Raw genomic sequence first — 22400 nt, 5'->3', positions numbered from 1 at the left:
TTAGCTTCATTTAACTTTAGTCCTGCTATTATCAATTCTTTTTCCTTTTACTTGCATAACCGTAAAGTGTCCGTTCTCTATAAAACAATTTCTTAAAAAAAATGCAGGAGTTCTACAGGGATCGAATTTAGCGCCTCTTCTCTTTTACTTTTTATCAATGATTTTCTGTGTTGTATTATTAACTCAGAAAAACTGTTGTTCGTAGACGATCTTAAATTTATACAAAAATTGAAACACGAGAATACTGTTATTTATTACAACCAGACTTAAATAATGTGATAAATTGGTATAAAGTAAATAAACTTCAGAGGAATGTAGCTAAATGTGTGTCTGTGACGTTCAGTAGGAAAGAATCTTCTTACAAATATTCATATTCCATTGGTCGAACAAATTTAAACAAATCAAACTTAGCGAAAGATTTGGGAGTAATATTTGATTATAGATTAACCTTCACTCATCATGTACAAACAATAACTAATGAAGCCTATAGAAACCTCGAATTCGTAATCCCAATACATAATGGGCTTAAAAATGATGGAACATCGAAAACTCTTTACTTTTCGTATGTTAGGGCTGCGAGGTGCCCTCAAATAACACGTATATAATATAGTATGTTCCTTCTACTATCTTATACTATGCTTCAACACCTGAAACTTAATTCGTGAGACACACACATAATATAAATAAATTTGCTTACTAATCGTCTAGGTAACTAGTAAACAATAAACTTAATATCAATACCCAAGGTTCAGGGAATTTTATATCAATCAGACTTTTCCAAGTAGACTAGTTTATTCAAAATTTTAAAAACCAAAACAAAAAAGAAATGTTCTCTGAGATTAATATTCCTTAATGTAAATGACCTCTCTAATAAAAAAAAAAAAAAAAAATCGTTCAGGTACACCTCTGGACCCAGAGGTCCCCACCTATTTAAAACCTTAAATAACAGTTCGCTCCAAAAATGAAGCTTCCTTTAAATTTTGTCTAAAATTCCTTAAGAGAGGTTCTGAACATGCGTCCTCGTACAAGCCATCATGAACCTCACATACTCTAAAGACAGACCCAACATTCTGAGAACTGTCTGGCCTAAGTCCCTAATTCAGGAATCGCCCTTTATTGGACAACCCTTAAGGAAATCAGCTAGCTAACAGACTTTAAAAGGTAAAGGGAAATGGAAAATTCCTTCATTTAGGAATAAAGCACCTTCTCTCAGGCTCGGTAGTAGGAATAAAATTCAAAACAAACAACAGCCTACCATCCCCTTATGTGAGGAATCAGCTGTGAAAAATCTAATCGGCTAATCGGAAACAACTAGCCGAGGAAAAAAAAAGTATATATTACTCATCCGGCTCGGTTGCCATAGCAACAGCCTTCCCTAAAATCAAGATAAAGAAAATTTCTGAAAACATACAGCGCTCGGAAGGAGCGATGTCACAATAAATCTAAAAATCCCTACTAAATTTCATTTCTTAAATATTCCTAACCGGGAATCGAACCTATCCTTAGACCTTACCCTTGGACATACAACCAGAACTCAAATATTCTGAATTGTATTCCGCTTAACAAGTCTAAAGGTTGACCCTATACACAGCCATCTCTTTCAGCTGTACCCCTGCTCTGACTTAAAAAGAAAAGTCGCGAAGAAAAAAGAGACCCAAGGAGCACGAAAGCTCCTCCCGCTAAAATTCCGTCTCTATTCTATCAAAAGAATCCAAAATCTGCCTCCTCGCTGCCATTCCCTTATTACTTATATACGATTTAACAGCTTTCCCCCTCTCCGCTACGACGAGAAGAAACTGTCACTGAGCTTAACAGTGTTTCCAAATGAGCTAGCTAGCTACTAAGCTTTTGCCTTCTTGGAATTAATTTTTTTTTTAACTGAAAAGAATAACTTTTTTAAAGATTAACATATACATATATATACATACATTTAACAATACATAAATGCACACATGACTATATAAATTTATATAAGATTAATAGACAAAAATACCAAACTATAATAATTTTACCAGCGCTGGTTTTTTTTAACCTAATTATATATGTATTAATAAACAAGAAATAATATGAATATTAGATTTCCTTTAAATATATGCATATATGTACAAAACTAGCAATGAGCCTGAAAGTGCTCATTGCAGGGCTAAATTAGAATATGCGTCAGTTATCTGGAATCCATACTTAAAAGCTGAATTCCAGAAAGTTGAGAAATTACAAAATAAATTCTTAAGATATTTTACCTACATAAAGGCCGGTCTGTATCCAAAATTTGAGCACTATACCAACTTTATATTCAGGACGTTAAGACAAAGAAGAACACTTACTGACTTAATTTTTCTGTTTGGACTCCTACATAATAAAATCGACTGTCCAGTGCTGTTCTAGAATCTAGTTATTCAAGCTCCGTCACTCAAAACGTGTTGAAAAAATAATAACATATTCTTTTGCCGGAAAGCAAGAAAAAATATCCTGTATATGTCATCTACTTGGAGAATTAGTGCTGCTTACAATGCAATAAGTAGAAAAGAGTGTCTGCTTTGATATATTTACTGACAAAGAACATCACTTCAGGAACCAAGTTTTAGAAGTCCTATGATTTATTGTTTGTTTGTACACTTATTGTATTTTATTTGTCTTATCCTGTTATTATGTATTTAAACTCATTTATCATCTTTATTCGTACTGCTTAACTGAACACAAACAAATATTAATTATTAACCTTCTGTAATTGGAGTTGATTTTAGTTTAGCGTCCCTTTCAGCAGCGAGGCTACATGAAACGTGGATCAACTGATTAACGTGGAATCCGAACAACATGAGCTTCCGCCGGGAATCGAACCCGGGTCTCCCACGCCAAAGGCGCGTACGCTGACCGCTTAGCCACGAAGGAGCTTCTTTTGTAATTGGAGTTTTATACTCTGTTGAAGGTACAAATAAATAAATAAATAAATATTAGTGTTACTCACAGTCTGATATGTTTTTGTATTATAAATACAATTTATGGGCAAAGATGTGTGTTATTACATTCCATTCAATGATATTTCTATGATGCAATCCCTTAATTACTTTAATTTTACTTATATAAATAGATTATATTTTTTTCATTGTGAACATTAAAAAATCCTGTATTTTGTTGTTTCAGGGACGGCGCGTTACCAACCAGGAGCTGTTAGTTTAAAATTTCACTTTCACTCCGATGAACAAGAAAGTTTTCCTGGATTTCTAATTACATTTGAACAAGTGTATCATTGCTAGCAATTATTCGTTATATTTTCTGCACAGTAAATGGAAGTCGTGTTATTTTGATAGAAGAAGTTCATCATGAATCCAAAAGAAAGTTACCGTGAAGTTGGGTAAACCTGCAATACCTCAAAAGTATTCTAGTTTAGTAACTGCAAATACTTAGAGAAGATAAACTTTAATCATATTGAGTAACTGTGCCTTTTGTACAAATACTTTGATCAACTTTCAGTAATTATATCGTAAATGCAGAAGTACAAATCTATTCACGTCAAAACAAAACGAAACCATCTCGATGTTCATAAAGTCTGTACCAAATGTGTAACTAGTATGTTCAGCATCGTTCAAGAATTATATTTTTTTAAATACATAAAGACTAATTTTAATAGAAAGACTATATTTACAAATTAATGATTGAAAATAACTTTATATTAAAAATGAAAATGGAACTATCGTTCGTGTATTGGAACAGACATTTGCTATTGCAGTGCAATTGTGTTCATTTTGTACTCATATATAATGTGGAAGAAATATATATACACAAGTATAAATTTATATGTATGTAATGTCATGCAAAAAATATACATTTTGCTTATGATGATGTTTGTATATAGACATTTTGTTTTTCAAAAAAAATCACAATAAAGTGCATTGTGATTCCATTTGAATGAATTTGGTTAATTTTGTTGAGTTGTTATCCTATATTTGTAAGCAACACTAAGCGAATTTAAATGATTTGTTACAATATTAAGCAATGATTTAAATGTTCAAAGTGTGTGAAGACGTATTCCTAAGAGATCCCCGAAGCACTTTTCACTGGAGTCTTCGAAAGGAGACTTTATGGCAACTTCTTTAAAACGAAAATATATTAACAATGTACTTGAATCTAAACATTCTGTGGTTTAGGTTACTAATGTTTGTTACATTGTCAAATTATACACAGCAGAATATAAGGTTGCCAACCGTCCGGTATTTTAAAGAACGTTTTTAAAGAACTCTTTAACAAAACATGTGGGAAAAATTTAGTACTCAAGGACATTATAAATATATACAATGGAATCTCTTTAATTCGAGGTCGAAGGGGACACGAAGAAAATTCGAATTATCCAAAATTCGAATTAACCAAAAGCACTCATTTTAAAGTAAAATAAATAGAACAAAATAACTGTGCTGTATATGAAAAACTAATTAACATGCAATGCATCTTATTTTTAAAGCAACAAATTTTCTTAAGGAATTAGAATACATTCCTTCGACTTTGTGCATAATACACACCAATAGATCTCAAACGAATCTGCTTACCTTTGTGTCACTGCTTATAGTTCAGTTAAAAGGAACTGGACAAATGTCTCGTTCTTACATGTCATTTACTAGTTGAGGACAGGGTCGTTCACACTTCTACAGAAGGGATGGACACTTCCAGGTTATTGAGGAGAGATGCATAACCACCTTTTGCTGACCTGATTCTCTATACCGGGAGGGAGTCCAGTGGAGGTGGTATAAACAAACAAAGCTTTCCCTTTCCTATGGTAATCTCTGGGTAAAATAACAGATAAACAAGGGCCAGTTGAAAGTGCATTGTTCTGTTTGCAATCTGTCGAATACTGCAAATTTTTCCAGTGTAAATACTTCAAATTATCCAAACAGGAGGTTCAAAAGTTCGATTTACCCACGACTTTTATAATTGTTTTTTATACAGTTTTCAAGGGGAATAAACCTTTGTTCGAATTATCCAATAATTCGAATTATCCAAGTTCGAATTAAAAAGAGTCCGCTGTAGATATATTACAAGAACTGTTTAATGAGCATAATAATAAAGTACTTAGAAGAATTGGTACAAAACCTGTAGAGTTAATAAGAACAATTAATTCTTTTAAAGTTCATTCTGGCAATGCTCTTGGAGCATTCTCAACTTGTTTATTTTAAATGCGTGTTACCCTTATGTTTTCCTATGCCTTTCATAAAAGGTAGCCTATTAAAAAAAAGAGGGAATAGGAGGTTAGAAGAGGCAGTACGGTGAAATTAACTTGGTATGAATAAAAATTTATAGAGAACAAATTAAAAAAATAAAAATAAAAAAAATGAACACCCAAAGCTACGTAGTACCATAGTACACAGAAAAACATAATAAGTTGTAGCACTTTATTTATTTATTTTTTATTAAATAGTCTTCTCAACATGTGTATGCAAGATGTGGGTATGTCTTTACCTGCAAAATGAAACTGTGAATTACTAATTTCATCGAACGAATACATTTTGTGAAAACGATGATAGATAATCTTCTGACCAAGAAAAATTCGTAGATGTTTGCTTTCTTTCATTCGAAGCAGCTGGAAGACTCGTTGCCAGCCTATAAACAAAGCTCTCCAAGAACTTCATCCATGTCACACGCTGATCGTCGCAACATGCACTTCTCCTTTTCATTCAAAGACTGGTTAATGATGTAGGCGAGACCAATATTAGCAAGAACGCACGGGAGAGACATAAAAACATCTTGCTCTATATCGTAATATCCCTGTAAGTAAAATACTAAAGTTGTAAGCAAAATGTTTCTTTTAATCTTATAGTTACTGTCTTATGATCTCTCTTAATTACGATTACTCTTATTTTAATTTTACAGGAAAATGTTTAGAGAGAACTTGGTGACTTTCTCGAATAAGTGTTAATGAAACATAAAAGTTTAACTCTTTGCGTTCCAGTGACATCTATGTGGATGTCATAAAATACTACGTTCAAAATACCAGTGACATCCATGGGGATGTAATGAAAGAACGTATTCTTTAGTAAGGTCGTATTAATCATGGACATGATGAATTTTTTTAGTGGATGCAACGCACGAGTTAGTTCTACTGTTTCTCCTTAGGGGACAGCACCTTACTGACAGAAAAAAATGTTTTGCCTCAGTAGATGACAAGTCTAAGGGAGCCGTGTATTTGTTTTGACGATAAACAATTGGCACCTTCGATATCGTATTTCGAGATCTAACTTTGATCTACAGTCAGTGTTGCCAACCTTAAGCAGCATAAAATCCCTTCAGAACATTAAGATTTCCCTTTTTTAGTCCAAATGTTCCACAATGCATTTTTTTATCAGTAATGTGAATGCTATCCTCTAGCTTCCACAATAATTATGCCCTATATAATGGTTTAGACAGTCTTTTAACAGTAAATCAAACCGGTATTACAGCGCACACATAGGAAAATGACACTAGAAACGTACAGAGTTAAGGGTATTAACTTTTTTTTTTTTTTTTTTTTTTTTTTTTTAAATATTAAACTTCAAGATTTTATAATGAACAACTTTAAATGTTAACGTCTATAACAATGCTAATTCAATAAATGATACATGCCGAAGATTGCCACATTTATTATGGATAGAAAAGGAAAATCTTAAGAAAAATGGATCTTTAAAAGAATATACTATAATGATATTAATAAGATACCATAACCACTTCTTTAAAATCCACTTCAATCGCCTGCACAAATGACGATACAAATAACTTACAATATTTGAATCAATTTCTGTTAAAAGGGCATATGTAACTCTTTTTTTTTTTTTTTTTTAAATACGATTTTCACTCTTTTTTTAGAAGCTGAGTATTTTAGAAGTAGATTTAAAGATTTGTGTTAAAAGGACAAGTATTCCTTGAAACATGTTGAAAATATAAGACATTGAAATCTGCGTTTTCTGTTAAAAGGGCATAATTTCACAAATTTAACTGAAAATCAAAGCATACTAATGAAGCGCGTTACACAAGGAAATGTGTCCAAGAACTCTTCCCTGGTCGCGATCCCAGTTACCTTTCATGTGGCGGAGATTTCGTCATTATCAAACAAGCTCTTAGGAAACGTTATAGCCTTTACACAGTAGATGAATTGACGGAGTTGATTATTCACAGAAGCAGGTCTGATAAATTCACTGTTGTTGAGTTCAGTGGTCAAAATATTTTAGACTTCAAGTCATGGTGGCCACAATACTATAAAAAAAATCTAGTTTTTCAGGAGACAAGGAACAAACAGAGAAAGAATAAAATAACTTTTGGGATCAACACTCTTCACCACTTTATCTATTCTGCGAACAATTCATGAGTATGAACAGGTTTTCCAAGTGATAGTGGACTAATGAAATACACTTTCATCATGTCATTCAACACTATGAAAAATGTATTACCTCCTAAAATAAACTCTCTTTAGAGTCTCTTTGAAGATGAACGAGATCAGACTTGGAAAAGTGCATGAATTAAATACTGGATGAGCATAAAAATTTATATCGCTCAATTATTCTATTCTGCCGTCCAATCAATAGCATTAAGGAGAGTGACTACTCATAAAAATACTTATGTTGTAAGATGTTGGCATTTTCAGAATACCGCATTGTTTGTTCTTCCTAAAATATTGTATTCCGCTGGTTTGTACTAGTACTATATTATTCTGAAAAGCACAGTAATAAGTGTAATGATTATATTATAATATATTAATGTTCACCGTTGGTCGGTCTATCAGTTGTGCTGGAATATGAACACACGCTCAGGAATTTGGAGAATAAAATTTAAAGAAAACTCGCTTGACTTAAAAATAAAAATCTCACCATTAAAATATATGTTTTTTTATGCAATACTACTTCTTTGTATTCCATATTATATCTATTTCCACTACAAAACTAAAAACCACTTAAACTTATAATTGCCTGCTTTGGCGTTAGACCAGCTGAAGATCAGTCTCTGCTTTGTCGCCACAATTGCAGATCCCGAAAAAATACCGTGAAAAAATTTCACCTTTTATACTGGCCCAATATTAAGGTTTGCAGGATTCTTATTTAGCACGCAGGTGGTCAACGTCGATTCCAGCATTAACCTCAGCATTTCCCGATATCGGTAAATATGGAAGTCAAAGTACTTTACAAGTCGGAGTGAAGCAAACAGTGATGGCAAGTGTTAATTCAGAACTTATAATGACAGAGATTAAATATTTTTTAAAGTAATTTTAGGAGATAAAATGTTTGTTTTCAAATTATTATTATTATTATTATTATTATTATTATTATTATTATTATTATTATTATTATTATTATTATTATTAGTAGTAGTAGTAGTAGTAGTAGTAGTAGTAGTAGTAGTAGTAGTATCATCAATATGCTCCAACGTAAAGTGGCTAAAATTTTCTACTTATTTCAGAACAACCCTCGTTTCACATTTTATCTCACCATGTTTTGTGTTAAAAGGGTATGTGTCCAAATTTTAATTTAATTTAATTTAATTTAATTTTTTTATTTTTTTTTGTAGATTAAACAATAATTCAGTTACACCCTATATAACTAATATTATTTTCTTTTTTTTTTCATCAATCAAACCGACTCGTGAGAAAACAGTATTTTGTCATTCCCAAAAATTTTGTTTATTGCACATATACCCTTTTAACAGAAAGCGATTAATTTGTTTTACCTCTAACTTCACTTATATTCTGGATTCCCAGAGCAATAAAATAATTAGCAAGGCATAGTGAAACCATCAGCTGTCAGCAGTGTAGCTGGGCAGGGCGAACGGAGTTTCCTGTTCTGATATTATTAAATTCCCTAGAACTGGAATTTATTTATTGGAATCATCAACGAACAAAGATTGAATAATACTCTACGACATAAAATGATGCTAATAAAAGTGTGTGTATGTGTCAAAGATGATGGAGGTAAAAGAAACTTCAAATAATGAAAACTTATTTTACGAATAAAACGTACAACGTGGCAATCCTTTATATGTCATATATAGGAATATGCTTAATGTTGCATAATAAAATAAGAATAATATAATCAAATATACTTCCTCAATATTTTCTACTCTAATTTGAAAATCTCTTCTTGAAATTCTCTAATACTATGGCAAGGAATCATCTTTATTTTAGGCTAATATATATCTATATACTAACACTTTTGCGATTATTTTTAAGCAAAACGTTTTCTAACGCATTTTACTAAAATACCACAACTTAAATTCGCGAGAAGTGGGTACCCTCTTCGATAGGTTTTCTTTTATCAATAAAATGTAAATGAATTCTCTAACTAAAAATTTAGTGTTAATTAAATTATTTTCTGAATGTCTGCTCCTTACCTTTACCATGGTTGACACCGTATAAATCTTTGATGAATTAGTAACAATGGCTTCGATTAGATTTGACAGGCAAATTCCAACCGCCCATGCTGTTGAACCTTTATTTCTAATTATTTCTTCTGAGCTGGAAATTAAAAATACGATACCAATACAGTGATAGTGATTCGTTCAGAAGTTATGGTAAATAACTGAGATACATAGCTTAAAGAAAAAACTTCACAAAGTCTTACTTGTAACAAAATTTTATATCTAAAACCAGTTTTTATTAGTTTATATATTTTATAAACAAATAGTTATTGCAGGAAATTGATTAATTTTTGACTTCGATTTTGCGGAAGACCTGAGACCGATTCCCGTGGCAGTTCATATGGTTTCGGATTCCACGTGAAATTGTAGGTTCATGTCTGATATTGCCTCAGTACTTAAAAGAACTCTAACATATAATCCAATCAACCAATCGCCTTCGAGTTCGACTTTTATTTGAGTCGATATGATGCGCTTCAGTTTCTTCATTTGATGTTTGGAACTTTTAACATATTTTCTCCGTATGGTTCTACACCTATCAAGACGTTTGAAATTAAATGTTTGTTCTTTGAATTCACTGTTTTGTTTGTGTATAAAATGTTGCAGCTGGAAAAATTTTTATAATTAACGCCATTTTACCAAGAACTACATACATAGTTCATAGTTTAAAAGTTTTATATAGATGGTACATTTTAATTCATGCGTACCAAATAATTTAAAAGATTAGAGTTTTTATCCATATCAACGATATATTTTAATTCTTACAGTCTAGAGTTGAAGATAACACTCTATAATGTGAGGTATTTTACATAGATAAGTTTTTTTTTCTTTTTTTGACAACTGAGACACATTCAGAAAACTCCTCGGGATTTTTGTAACTAGAAGGAAATTCTGCGACAATCGCTTATACTAACTTGAGATGCCACTTTTTATCAGTATAACATGAAGTACTGTAATAATTTGTTATACTACAAAATCAACACATCATTACTTGTAAAAGAACAGAACATCAAGTGTTCAAATCCCAATCTTTATTGCTACTAATTTCGACAGCTAACAACTTGCTCCACATGGCTATTATTTCTATCGTCAATATATTTATAGTAGCAAAAAAACAGAGGCACACGACCGGGAGCTCTTTGATTTTCTCAAATAATATTTTTTTCTCTTTCCTATATCCTGACTACAAGCCAGTCATAACTTGAAAGCTAAGTTTAGTGTCGCCAGACAGAAAAGATTGAAGAAATACTCCAACAGATTTTCTTTTTTTAATTCCAAGTATTTTGAGGTTTCTTTTTTTCTTTTAACATAAATTGAACTTACAAAATGCTAATATTTTTCATAGGCTCTGAAGAAGACAGCAAAAATTATTCAAGCAAACACATAATTTTGAAAAAAAATATTATTCCGTTTGAAATCTTATTTTTTTTTAAAAAAAAAAAAACATTAATTGGGACGAAATATGCATAGTAACTTAATGTGTTAACAAAAGAAGATATAGTATGTACAATATTCATATCAGACAAAAATATATTGAGATAGATCATACGGAATATATTTTTTATAAATAATATATTTTTTATTTCACATTTTCCAATGTTAATAATAATAATAATTAAGTTACTAATATTTGTGATAATAGTTAATTATTATTTTAGTTCTTATTGGCATAAATTGTTGACTTTATCTAGTTAAGAAAGTTTTCATAGTCTGCGTTTCCATTGGTCTTTTACAAGTGTCCTCTTCTTTCTTAGTTGCAGGATTCCCTTATTTTCAATTTAAATATGATTATATGTGATTGAATTTTTTTCGTGATATATATATATATATATATATATATATATATATATATATATATATATATATATATATATATATATATATATAATTTTTTATTATTGTTTAGTTAAGGACAGTAACTATCTATAAATTGGAACATATTTGACATTTTTTTTGTTTTTACAGAAATATAAACAGCAAATTCGGAACAGTTAGTTATAAAAGGAAAACTTCTTCTAATAATTTTCCAGGGGGTAATTTACCTAAAATGGAAGCCACATTTCCTCGCTGAACTGCTATGCTGATACGTTGTATCAGAAAAGTAGTAGCTCGCTTGTCACCAGTAAGGTGTGCAATACGTTGGCCTATTTCTTTGATACGGAATATATGGTATCAAGTGCAGCTTAATCCAAATTTGTAATAATCTACCAAGGAAAGATGTAAAAGATAATAAAATCAATCATAGTATTTTTTTAAATTATCAAGTCGTTCTTTTACAATACGTAGAAGAAAACATCTTTTAAGAGCCTTACATACTAAAAATAATACAAAATTTACAAGTTTTCTTTTGCTTGTTTTTATAAGTGAAAGGAAATAATGAAATGCAACTTACCACATAGATCATGTTATTCTACAACAGAAAATATGAACCTCAAGAATTTTCAGGGTTGCCCTCCATAGAAATTACAGTGTTGGCAGAATAATATTTCCCCCAAAATCTAAGATTTGGCAGCGACTAGAAGAATGAACTCAGTTCCATTTGATTACGTACCATGTTGTTTTGGTATTCTATGAACTACTTTTTAAATAACGCTATTATTTAATTTTGATAACTGCACGTTAAAATTATTTTGTTTATTACAAAGTAAATGCAACTATAGATATTAATGAAAGAGGAAACAACCGATTATATTAACACAACCTATGCTCTATAGATGAGAATTCAATAACGCACAGAGTGAAAAAGTGACCCACTGAATCGGGAGTTCGAGTCCCGGTCCAGTCGATCACTTTTTCACTCTTTGTGCGTTATTAAATGCAACTATTATTTAAAAAGTAGTTCGCAGGATTTCAAACGTAATCAAATGCAGTTGAGTTCGTTCTTCTAGTCGCTGCCTTAACTTAGATTTTGGAGGAAATGTTATTTTGGCAACTCTGTAATTTCTATGGTTGGCAACACTGAAAATTTTTCAGGTTTATATTTTCTGTTGTAGAATAACATTATCTATGATTGTGGTAAGTTGCATTTCATTATCTCCTTTCACTTATGAAAAAGAAGCAAAAAAATAAAAAAGTCGTAAATTTTATATTACTTTTAGTATGTCAGGCTCTTGAAAAATGAAATCTTTGAGTTTTACGTCCCACGGTTATGCCGGTTAGGCTAAAGGAAACGGTGATTATGAGAAATGAATGAAATGGTGGAATGAAGAAAGTGGGAGGAAACGGGAGAACCCGGAGAAAACCCACGCACACGGTGTTTGTCCACCACAAAGTTCACTTGGCGGGGGCGGGGACCGAACCCGAGACCCCAAGCACCAGAGGTGAACGCTCTACCACTGAGCCACCGCGTCCCCTGTCAGGCTCTTGAGTGTCAAGCATTAATCTTAATACATTATAGGACCTAATACGTTAATATGTAAAATTACTAATCTGATATCATCCCTTAGTTATGAGATAATGCTCACTGAGACATTTAGAAGGCTTTAAATTCAATTATTTTCTGTTTTATTTCTTTTCTTCATTATTTTACTCACTTTCTGTATTCTAGTCATTAAACTTATGTATAAATGATTCAGATTTGTTTCTTTTTTGTTATTATTATTATTAAATTAACAAAGAAATTCGAAAAACTTGAATACTACGAACTTCACTATTTAAACAAATATCAAATATAAAGTGAAGGAAATTTAGAAGACTAATTTCCTAATTTCGCTTAAAAAAAAAAGTTCCTTTCCTTTTTATAACTTGTTTGTGATATTTGAAGTGTAAGAATCTGGCTTACGAAATTATTTGGCATTAAATATTGGGATTTGAACATTAGGTAATCTGTCTTTACATGCTCTATTGCATTACCTTATTCAAGTAAGAGTGTCGTCATGATTCTTTTAGTGAAATGTATATCTGTTCAAAGTTTTCAGCCCTTTCAAATCAGGACAGAGAAATGTATAATACTTATTCGATTCGATTTGATTACTACTACATTTTTATAGATTAAAAAAATGTTACACATCATATCAAATTATGAATACAACTAACACACATAAAAGTGATCTATTAAAAAATTTACAATGTATATGACAAGAATTATTTAAAGATTTTTTTATTTAAGCTCATTACTATGCAAATATTCTTCAATTGAAAAACAGGTGTACATTCTTAACACTCTCCTTAATTCAAGAAAAATAAAGCAGGAAAACAGTATTTTGTTTTTTGTTGTAGTTGGTAACCTAATGTAGGAAATTATTCTTGCATGAAACCTAGTTTTTTTTAAAAATATTAACGTTTATGTGAAGTTATGCCAAAGAGTTTTAGTCACCTTTAATATTTCTTAACCCGGGGGCATTGTGACTCAGAGGCAGAGCGCTTAGGGTCTCTGATTCGATCCCCGTACAAGTAAGGTTGTGGTGGACAGCATTATGTTCGTGGATCTCGGAGTTTTCCTGTTTCTTCCCACGTCCTAAAGGGCATAATCATGGAACATTAAGGTGAAAGATTTAATTTCATTTCATATTTCTAAATAAATGAAATATAACCTGTATAGAACCCGCAAAGTTTATTTGTTAAAAATGTTTCATAACATGGTGACTCTCTTCATCGGTTGGGACCGCGGTGGCTCAGTGGTAGAGCGTTCACCTCTGGTGTATGGGGTCCCGGGTTCAAATCCTGCTCCCGCCAAATGAACTTTGTGGTCGACAAACACTGTATGCGTGGGTTTCCTTGGGATTCTCCCGTTTCCTCCTACTTTCTTCATTCCACCATTTCATTCATTTCTAGTAATCTCTATCTCCTACTTCTATCTCCTTTAGCCTAACCGGCATAACCGTGGGACGTAAAACTCAGAAATTTCATTTTTCTCTTCATCGGTCAAATGTCGAGAAGATAGAAGTAGGTGTCAATGAGTTTATGTAACACCACAAAACGTCATCCTTTAACGAAATGTTCTGAATTTAAAGGTAGTCCACAACAAGATGTCCAACAATTATTCTCGTAAATCGGCCCCTTGCACCTGTCTTAAAATATTTGAAAGGCGTAATTGAATCCCCTTCTTTACTTTTTAGTTGCGTATGTCAATCGAAGTGACATGATAAAAACTCAGCTCAACCCAAGTACTAAATATGTCCAATCGTTTTTCGCGCTGTCTAACCCCTCTCGTCTGGATTTTCTCTTCTTCCAGTGTTCTAAGTCTGTCATTGGACATAGTAAGTCTAGTTTTCTTCTGAAGTTCGTCCGTTTTCTTACTGGCATTGTGTGGTTTAAGTTGAGAGTCTACGTTAGAAGCACTGGGGAAAATATTTATAACGTTTTAACAATGAAAACCAGATAATATTTAAATGTACTGTTAAAGAATTCTTTGTTCTGATATGAAATTTTCTATTTTTAACGTAAATTTTCCAGTCTTCTTTCCTCCTTACTATAGTATTTTAATGAAAGTGACATAATAAAAATGCAGATCGAGGTAGGTGCCAACTATATTTTAAAAAATAATGGAAATCGGTTCAGCCATTTGGCCGTGATGCGACCACAAAAAATCTCATTCATTTTTATTAATGTAGATCAGAATGTTGTCATTTGTCTAATTAACGCCTGTTCTCAAATAATATATCCCTGATAATATTCTGTAGTTGGACAATTAAAAACCGCTATATAATAAAATATGAACACTTAGATTGTTCTATTTTCTATGCACATAACGTGCCTGTCTATCTCATTCACTTTCCTATCTAAAAAGTACATATATACTTAGAAACTTGTTACATAACACCGAAATAGTTTACCTAGTGATTACTTCTTCTATCACGGTACTCCATTTTTCGGTGTCACAGGCAGTACCAATCCGGCTGTTTATTCCTCGGAGTTGTTCTCCTCCCACAGCTACGCTGGACCATACAGGAACTGGAGATAAAAAGCAACATTGCATGTACAAACGCATTATACTGTACCTAAAATATTTTATTTAATTATTTACAATAGCAGACATTGCGAAACCACGCTCAGGAATTCTAACTAGCATTCTATTTACAGATTGATGTAATTCCTGAATGTTTAGAGTTCCAAGCTTTCGACTCTCCCCTGGAGTCTTGGTCACGGAGGTTAAAAACAGAAACAAAAAGAATAGAAACATCAATGAATAAAAATGGAACGGACTTATCAAGGAAAGAACTGTGTTGTACATGCGTCAGCAATCTCCAGATGAGGTTGATGCGAACTTAAATATGACGGTCAATTTGTGCGCCTAATTCATGTTATTATTTTTATTGTCCTGCCAATGCTTTGAAAATTTTATAATTACCACCTCTCATTCGTCACTCAACCATCCTTTGTCTAAATTTAATTTCGTTTTTTTTAAATGAATAAATACATTTTTAAAAACAAGTCTCTCTACTTCATTTCTAGCTCCAAATAAAATTTTTGAATCTTTTACCCTGTTTTGAGTTTCTTTTAAATGTTTTAATAAACCTGACACCGGGTTTTCAGTTTTTGAATCTCTAATGTATTCCTTTACTCAGACTTTTAAATTTCTTTTCGTTTTGCCTATACAATTCTCTTGGCAACTGCATTTTATTTCGTAAATACCCGATATTTCATCGGGATCCGTGTAAATAACTCTTAAATTGCGTGATGTTCTTTTCTAAAGTTTTAAGGGTTTTTAAGGCTGTATTGTGTATAGATTCTATTTAACGCAGTTGTCAATCTAAAAAAAAAAAGAAAAAAAAAAAAAAAAAAAAAAAAAAAAAGGCAATCTAATCCATTTTTCATCCTTTATGTCGGTTTCAGGTTTATCGGAACTTAAATTCCTTTTAACATGATTATACCAATTATTTAATAACGAAGCTAGGTACCCATTCAAACTACCCAGTTTCACCAGGTATTCAATCTCTGTCTGTATTAATGAAATAAGACGTATGGTACGCAAAATTAAATCTTCCAAGTGTTTGCTTTAGTACCTGCTGAATGTGCAGATTTATAATGAATGTACTATGTACCTGCTGTTGGCATTAACATATTATGCATTTTGTGTTTCTTGTGGCCATCAGCTAACTATACAGATATATATATATATATATATATATATATATATATATATATATATATCCATTATTTGCTGAAAACTTACTACATTTCTCTCCTTGTTCTCCAATGACCCAGGCCGTACAACAATCTGGAGAGATATTAATTCTCCTTGACAACAAATACTTGAATCTTCTTGTCAATAGCTGCGTTCCATAGCCTATTATCTGATGTTTTGGTAGACAGCTCAACTTCCAAGCAGCGTACGCCATGTAATCCACTAAAATAGAACATTAGAAAATATCAATGAGTTAAAAATTAGAAGACAAATATCTATTCCTTGTATAATACAGGGTGTTTCAAAAAGAATCACCTGAACTTTTAAAAGCCCATATGTATTGATAAAAACATATTATAAGAATGGGTGCAAAATATTCACAAAATCTTCATACTTTACCTATGCTATTACAAATGTATTCACAAAATCTTCATATTTTAGCTATGCTACTACCTATGCTCTATGCGTCCACCAACAGCAGGATGAACAACATCTAGACGATATCTAAATTAAATCATTTCATCGGAAGTGCGAAGCCAACCTGGACTTTTACCTTTGCACAAGCATCATGTCTCTTCAAATTGGCGACACCAGAGACGAATGTTTTGGGTGCACGCGGATCAATGCCAGAACGCCGACGAAAAGCACGCTAGACCGAAATTACTGACTCAGTCGTTTTGCAAACTGCAGCACACAAAATGCCTTCTGTTGAGCGGACACTATCTTATTTTTGACTGACTGCAAACTGAGAAGACGCATTGACTGACATCTACCGGGGATTTTCTGAAACTCTAGGTCAAGTCCATTCAAACAACAATATATATATATATATATATATATATATATATATATATATATATATTCAACTCTTTATTATTTTGTGAATGTATTATGAGTGCTCATTTCAGTGCGCGTACTACATCATAAATAAGGTATTTGAGAATGCCTGTTGCTGCCAACAGGGGCTCTCAGGAATCAGCTAAATAACTTAGAGAATATAGCTAAAAATGGCTAAACTCTTTTAAAATTTTTGCTAAATTTATAGTTCACAAAATTTTAATAATAAAACAAAAAAGATATATCGTAATTTTGCTATACATACCTAAAGAATACTCTAATAATCTACACGATGTTCTTAACTCGAACACTTTTTAAAGTCCTTAATTCACATTCGAGGTATTTACAGAACACTTTGCTCGTCTACCAGAGATACTAAACATCCCTTGAATTCTTCCTCCGTTTTTGTGGTAATATTGGCTATATATCGGTGAACTGTTGATTTGGCAGAATTCTAGAAGTACACAGCCCTAGTCAAAAATATCCTCGAAGCGCTAACATGAAAATTAATCACGTGTTGAAATTAGCTATTCAGAGGCGAAATATCAGAAATCACGATTCGCTATTATACCATGTCACTAAAAGTTAGAATTATATGAGGAAGGTTTATAAGATATATTGTAGAGTAAGCACTAGCCTACTACAAACAGAAGGAAAGCACACTTTATTTTACTTTTGTTAACTTTTTTTTTTTTTTTTTTAAAGTTTTGATTGGCAAAAATGTTTATTTAACGCTAAAGACAAATGGCTAGAAATTGGAAATGTAAGACAAATGAGAGTAAAATTGATTAAAAATGTAGCTCGTCTACATTTTACTGAGTACACACTATCTGAAATGGATAGATTTAGTCATAAAATGGCTAATTTCGCAACATTGATAATACACGTTCAATCATCAAATTCAAATCCCTTGTATTTCGTTTTTATTTTATTTTATTTTAAATTTCAAGAGAAGTAGGCATGCAGAGAGTACTATGATCGTGTAAATTTGAATGGATTTGCATGTTCTATGACCTCTTCATCCCCCAAACGTGCTTTCAGATGTCCTACCGTTTGTTTACCACTATGCGTAGAGATCAGAGATCACATAATTAATGTATCAAAACTAAATTTTAAAACATAATTTTTCTTACAAGATTCACCAAGGGGGAGTGGAGGGGATTACAATTTACCTTGCACACTCAATTATACGGGTACTGTATCGGAGGGTTGAAAATCAAACATTTCATTTATCTCGAAAACAGTTCTAATGATTTTATTTATATTTCATTAAAAAAAAAAAAAAAAAAAACCTAACCTGACATCATACGTTCATGAAGAAATGACATGTTACAGAGAACGAGCTCTTTTCGAACCATTTTCTCAAAAATTTTCTAGGCGATTTTGTTTATATTTCATAAATAAAATAGTTCATAAATAACCTTACAATATTACGAAAGTAATTTATCTTAGAAATATCCAGAAAGATGAAATATTAAGTGATGTCCATTCGTAATTTTATATTAGAAAATTACATAATTGATATATGTAACAATTGCTGGTAGGGATGAGTTATTCTTGGAAGTTTTTTTCAAAAACACTTCTAATAAATTTCTTCATGTTTCGTAAACAAATATTTCATTAGCAGTCATACAACGTGTAATACCTAACTTCTCTTCGAAAAAGCCAGAAGAGGCAGTTTACTGTGAGGAGAGTTATTTTTCGAAGTAAATTTTTTACCAAGTGCGGGGGGAAAGTGGAGCCCCTACTTTGGCGCTAGTGTTACCAACTACGGTTACTCTGTTTTACATTATTAAGAGAACTACTTTTATAGATGCACTGAAAAAGCCTTGACACGTTAGTAGTGGTAACGCCTCTGCTAGCTGTCAGAGATCTTCTCTTGCTGGATTCTCAAATAAAATTAGCTAAGCCGATTTTCGTATCTCATAAGTAAATAGTGCATTAACAATATGACATAAGAGTTTTCTTTTTCTTTTCTTCTTCTTCTTCTTTTTTTTGAAATTCGGAAGAGTGAGTTCAATACTGGGGATGAGCTATTTTTGAACAAATTTTAAACGGTTTAGGTTATTTTCTTCGTGTATTCGTAAATATACCATTCACCAATAATTCTAAGTAAAAGGTGATAAAACATCCATCTAAGTGCATATGAGTGATAAGTTGGTGCGGTGGCCCGTCTTTTATTTATTTATTTATTTATTTATTTATTTATTCACTACCGTCAGTTATCAGCTCCGCTGGATTAAAATAAGAAAAATTAGTAATATGTTCCGTTAGTCAGGCACGTAGCCAAGGGGTGGGTCCGGGGGGTCCGGACCCCCCCCCCCTTCGAAACCAGAAATAAAGAATAAGGAAGGATGAAATGAAAAGAAACGAGAAAATGAAGAATCAGCGTTAAAAATATAAAGCTACAGCAAGCGTTTGGTTACTCTTTCTTATGATGAGTTCTGTGAGGAGGAAACGGGGAGAGGTCAAGTTAAAAATGGATATTATTGTAACGAAGGGTAGAACTTAAGAAATGCCCACAATCAGCAATAATATGAGCCTGGCAACATAGGTTCCAGTTACACTTGTTAAAGAAATTTTCAATTTCGCGTCAACACTAATCATTTTTATAGGATGTGTTTACTTCCGAAAGAAATTGCGTTGCCATCTTTGATCACATTAAACGAACATGAGAAAAAGAAGAAAGAAGGCAAGAAGAACTGAGTTCGAATGACGTCGGAAGACAATATCATTCTCAATACTTTTAAAAATATTTTTACTTCAGATTTCTTCATAGTTTCTTATTAAAATACTTACTAACATATCCTCATTTCATTATCCTAATAAACCAGTATCGGTGTATTGCCAGTGAAATAGTTTACATTGATCGAGCTCCTTGTGTATAACCACATTATTTCATGTCACGACCTCCCCCCCCTCCATTACGAAATCCTGGCTAAACGAACCAATGTATATTACGAGTAAAATAGTTTAGAATAATCGAGCCTCTGGTGTGATAACGACAGTATTTCGTCACGGACCCCCTATTACGATATTCTGACTACGTGCCTGCGTTAGTGGTCACTTTTTATTATTACTGAAGCGCTCTCTGATATCGGTCATTTTCGATCACTTTAATATATATATATATATATATATATATATATATATATATATATATATCCCCTGTCGTCTTGCCCCAAGTTGCTAGGCTGAATTTAGATTTAAACGGTATCGGATAACTATTCATCTCAGAGACCCTGAAAACTATGGATTCGACAGTAACATCGGAGATTGACCGGGTGGTTCAAGAGTTATGGAGACACAATCATAGTCACTTTCATTTATATATGGATTTTCAGCTCAATACAATGAATACTATTACCTACTGTTCATCCTGCAACACTTTGTACTGATTTTCAATGCAATACATCGCCTGGTTCATTTCACTTCTTCAAGTGTTTCTGAACTTCTATAGATCTAAAGTTCCCCAAGATTCTGAGCAAATAAAATCCTAAAGAACTTCCACATGAGATGAACATTCTTGCCACCTAAGTTACATTATAAATTTCCATGGTACATAGCATCAGTAAGAAGGGAACGAGGAAAGCCGACCGTGTCAACTGACCCGTGAAAATTTAGGTACTTTTATCTTCAAATTAAAAATAGATGGAAAATTTAAAAGAAAAATCGAATCAAAACAAACTCTTGTAAGGAAGTTTGTGCATTTACTATTTTAGTAGAAAATTGAAACATTACGTCAGATATACTGATAAGCGAAAATAAAAAGCAAATTCTAGGCAAAGAGAATCCTTCTTTACATTAGCAAATAAACAGTTATTGTCCACAATCAGTAGAAAAATTACTTTACCTGGATGAGTGGCCACAATCAGGATAGGATTTGGGCAATATTTCAGTAATTTAGGGATAATTTCTCTGAATGCGTTAACATTTCTTCGTACAGGATTAACGGGGCACTCTCCAGGTTTCTGACGAATTCCAATTGCTAGGACGCATATATTCGAACCAGCGGCCAAGGAGTATTCTACGAAACATTAAATTAAATATATCCTAAAATGTTATAGGAAAGACAATCTATATACAGGGTACTCTATAATTATGTATATTATATTTCAAAGACTGTAGTAAAGAAACTAGCAGCATTACTTGAACATAAAATTTAAACATAATTGCTTTCATACCATTCCTTACAAGAATTTTATTCTCTGTCCTCCATGGCATGATCCACCAATGCACCATCCAAATGGATATATATGCCTGGAGACGAAGAGCAATGTTGTCAGAAGCAACTTGACAGAGCCGTGCTTGTATTCTGTAAAACTCTTCTGTGATAGCTTCCCATAGTTCGGCCAAATTGCGTATGTGATGTTGATACATTTTGTCCTTTAAAATAACTCATGACAAAAGTCAGATGATGTTCTATCGGGAGATTGAGCTGGCCAGTGGCCACTCCACAAACCCACGTCGACAAATCTAGCAAATTCGGGAATGTTTCATTTAACTACTCTCGCAGTGCTATGGCATGGACGGTTCTAAGTCCAGTGACAGTTATCCCCATTCTCAGGCTACTCAGTGTTGCCATATTGAGACTTTTGGTCCAGATTTTACAAATGCTACAGTCGGTCAATCGTCATATACATAATTAGGGGCCACCCTGTATAAAAATCTACAACATTATTAGCGTTTAAAGAAAAATAAATAATGCCCAAAGATGAGCCATGTACCAATAAATATATCTTATTCAGTTGAACAAAATGATGTGCATGAATGTAAAAACTGATGCGTCGTTTTCGAGAAAATGGACAAAAAAACAATTAATTTGTAAATCTAAAAAAATGACGTTATACGAGCACCATGCTACTTATTGAGGTGAAACTAGTATTAATATAGCTTCATTAAGTTCTTCATTTTGACATTAGCAAGACAACAGTACACAGCCTAAAATCATTATTAAATTTTAAATTCTAAATTTCTATTTAACTAAAATATTTTCCGAAGGACTATTCAAAATGATCTTCCCGATTACAAATTTTAGTAAGTTACATTTCTAAACACACATTCGTGAAAGTGATATCTAATGAAAGAGAGTCAAAAAAAATATATATATCTGGCAAAGCTGATCTATTAGTTG

General features: G+C 32.3%; 2 protein-coding genes across 2 annotated transcripts in view; one reads left to right on the top strand and one right to left on the bottom strand.

Annotated features, from left to right (window-relative positions):
• Positions 1-3902, top strand: part of LOC145661950 (neuropilin-2-like) — a 100949-nt gene extending 97047 nt beyond the window's left edge. Inside the window, exon 6 of the mRNA XM_081727299.1 lies at positions 3142-3902. Coding sequence (XP_081583425.1) covers positions 3142-3254 — 113 coding nt within the window. The 3' untranslated portion in view covers positions 3255-3902. The remainder of the gene's footprint in view (positions 1-3141) is intronic.
• A 1469-nt stretch (positions 3903-5371) lies between these two features.
• The window catches only part of LOC145661949 (L-lactate dehydrogenase B chain-like), a 33350-nt gene continuing 16321 nt past the window's right edge, over positions 5372-22400 (bottom strand). The window contains exons 4-8 of the mRNA XM_081727298.1: positions 21120-21293; positions 16478-16651; positions 15138-15255; positions 9340-9463; positions 5372-5754 (exon numbers count right to left, since the gene is read on the bottom strand). Coding sequence (XP_081583424.1) covers positions 5590-5754; positions 9340-9463; positions 15138-15255; positions 16478-16651; positions 21120-21293 — 755 coding nt within the window. The 3' untranslated portion in view covers positions 5372-5589. The remainder of the gene's footprint in view (positions 5755-9339; positions 9464-15137; positions 15256-16477; positions 16652-21119; positions 21294-22400) is intronic.

The sequence above is a fragment of the Thermobia domestica genome, chromosome 10 (assembly GCF_964235325.1).
Source record: "Thermobia domestica chromosome 10, izTheDome1.hap1.1, whole genome shotgun sequence".
Classification (NCBI taxonomy): domain Eukaryota; kingdom Metazoa; phylum Arthropoda; class Insecta; order Zygentoma; family Lepismatidae; genus Thermobia; species Thermobia domestica.
Note: the sequence above shows the minus strand (reverse complement) of the source record. Positions and strands in the feature narration are given on the sequence as shown.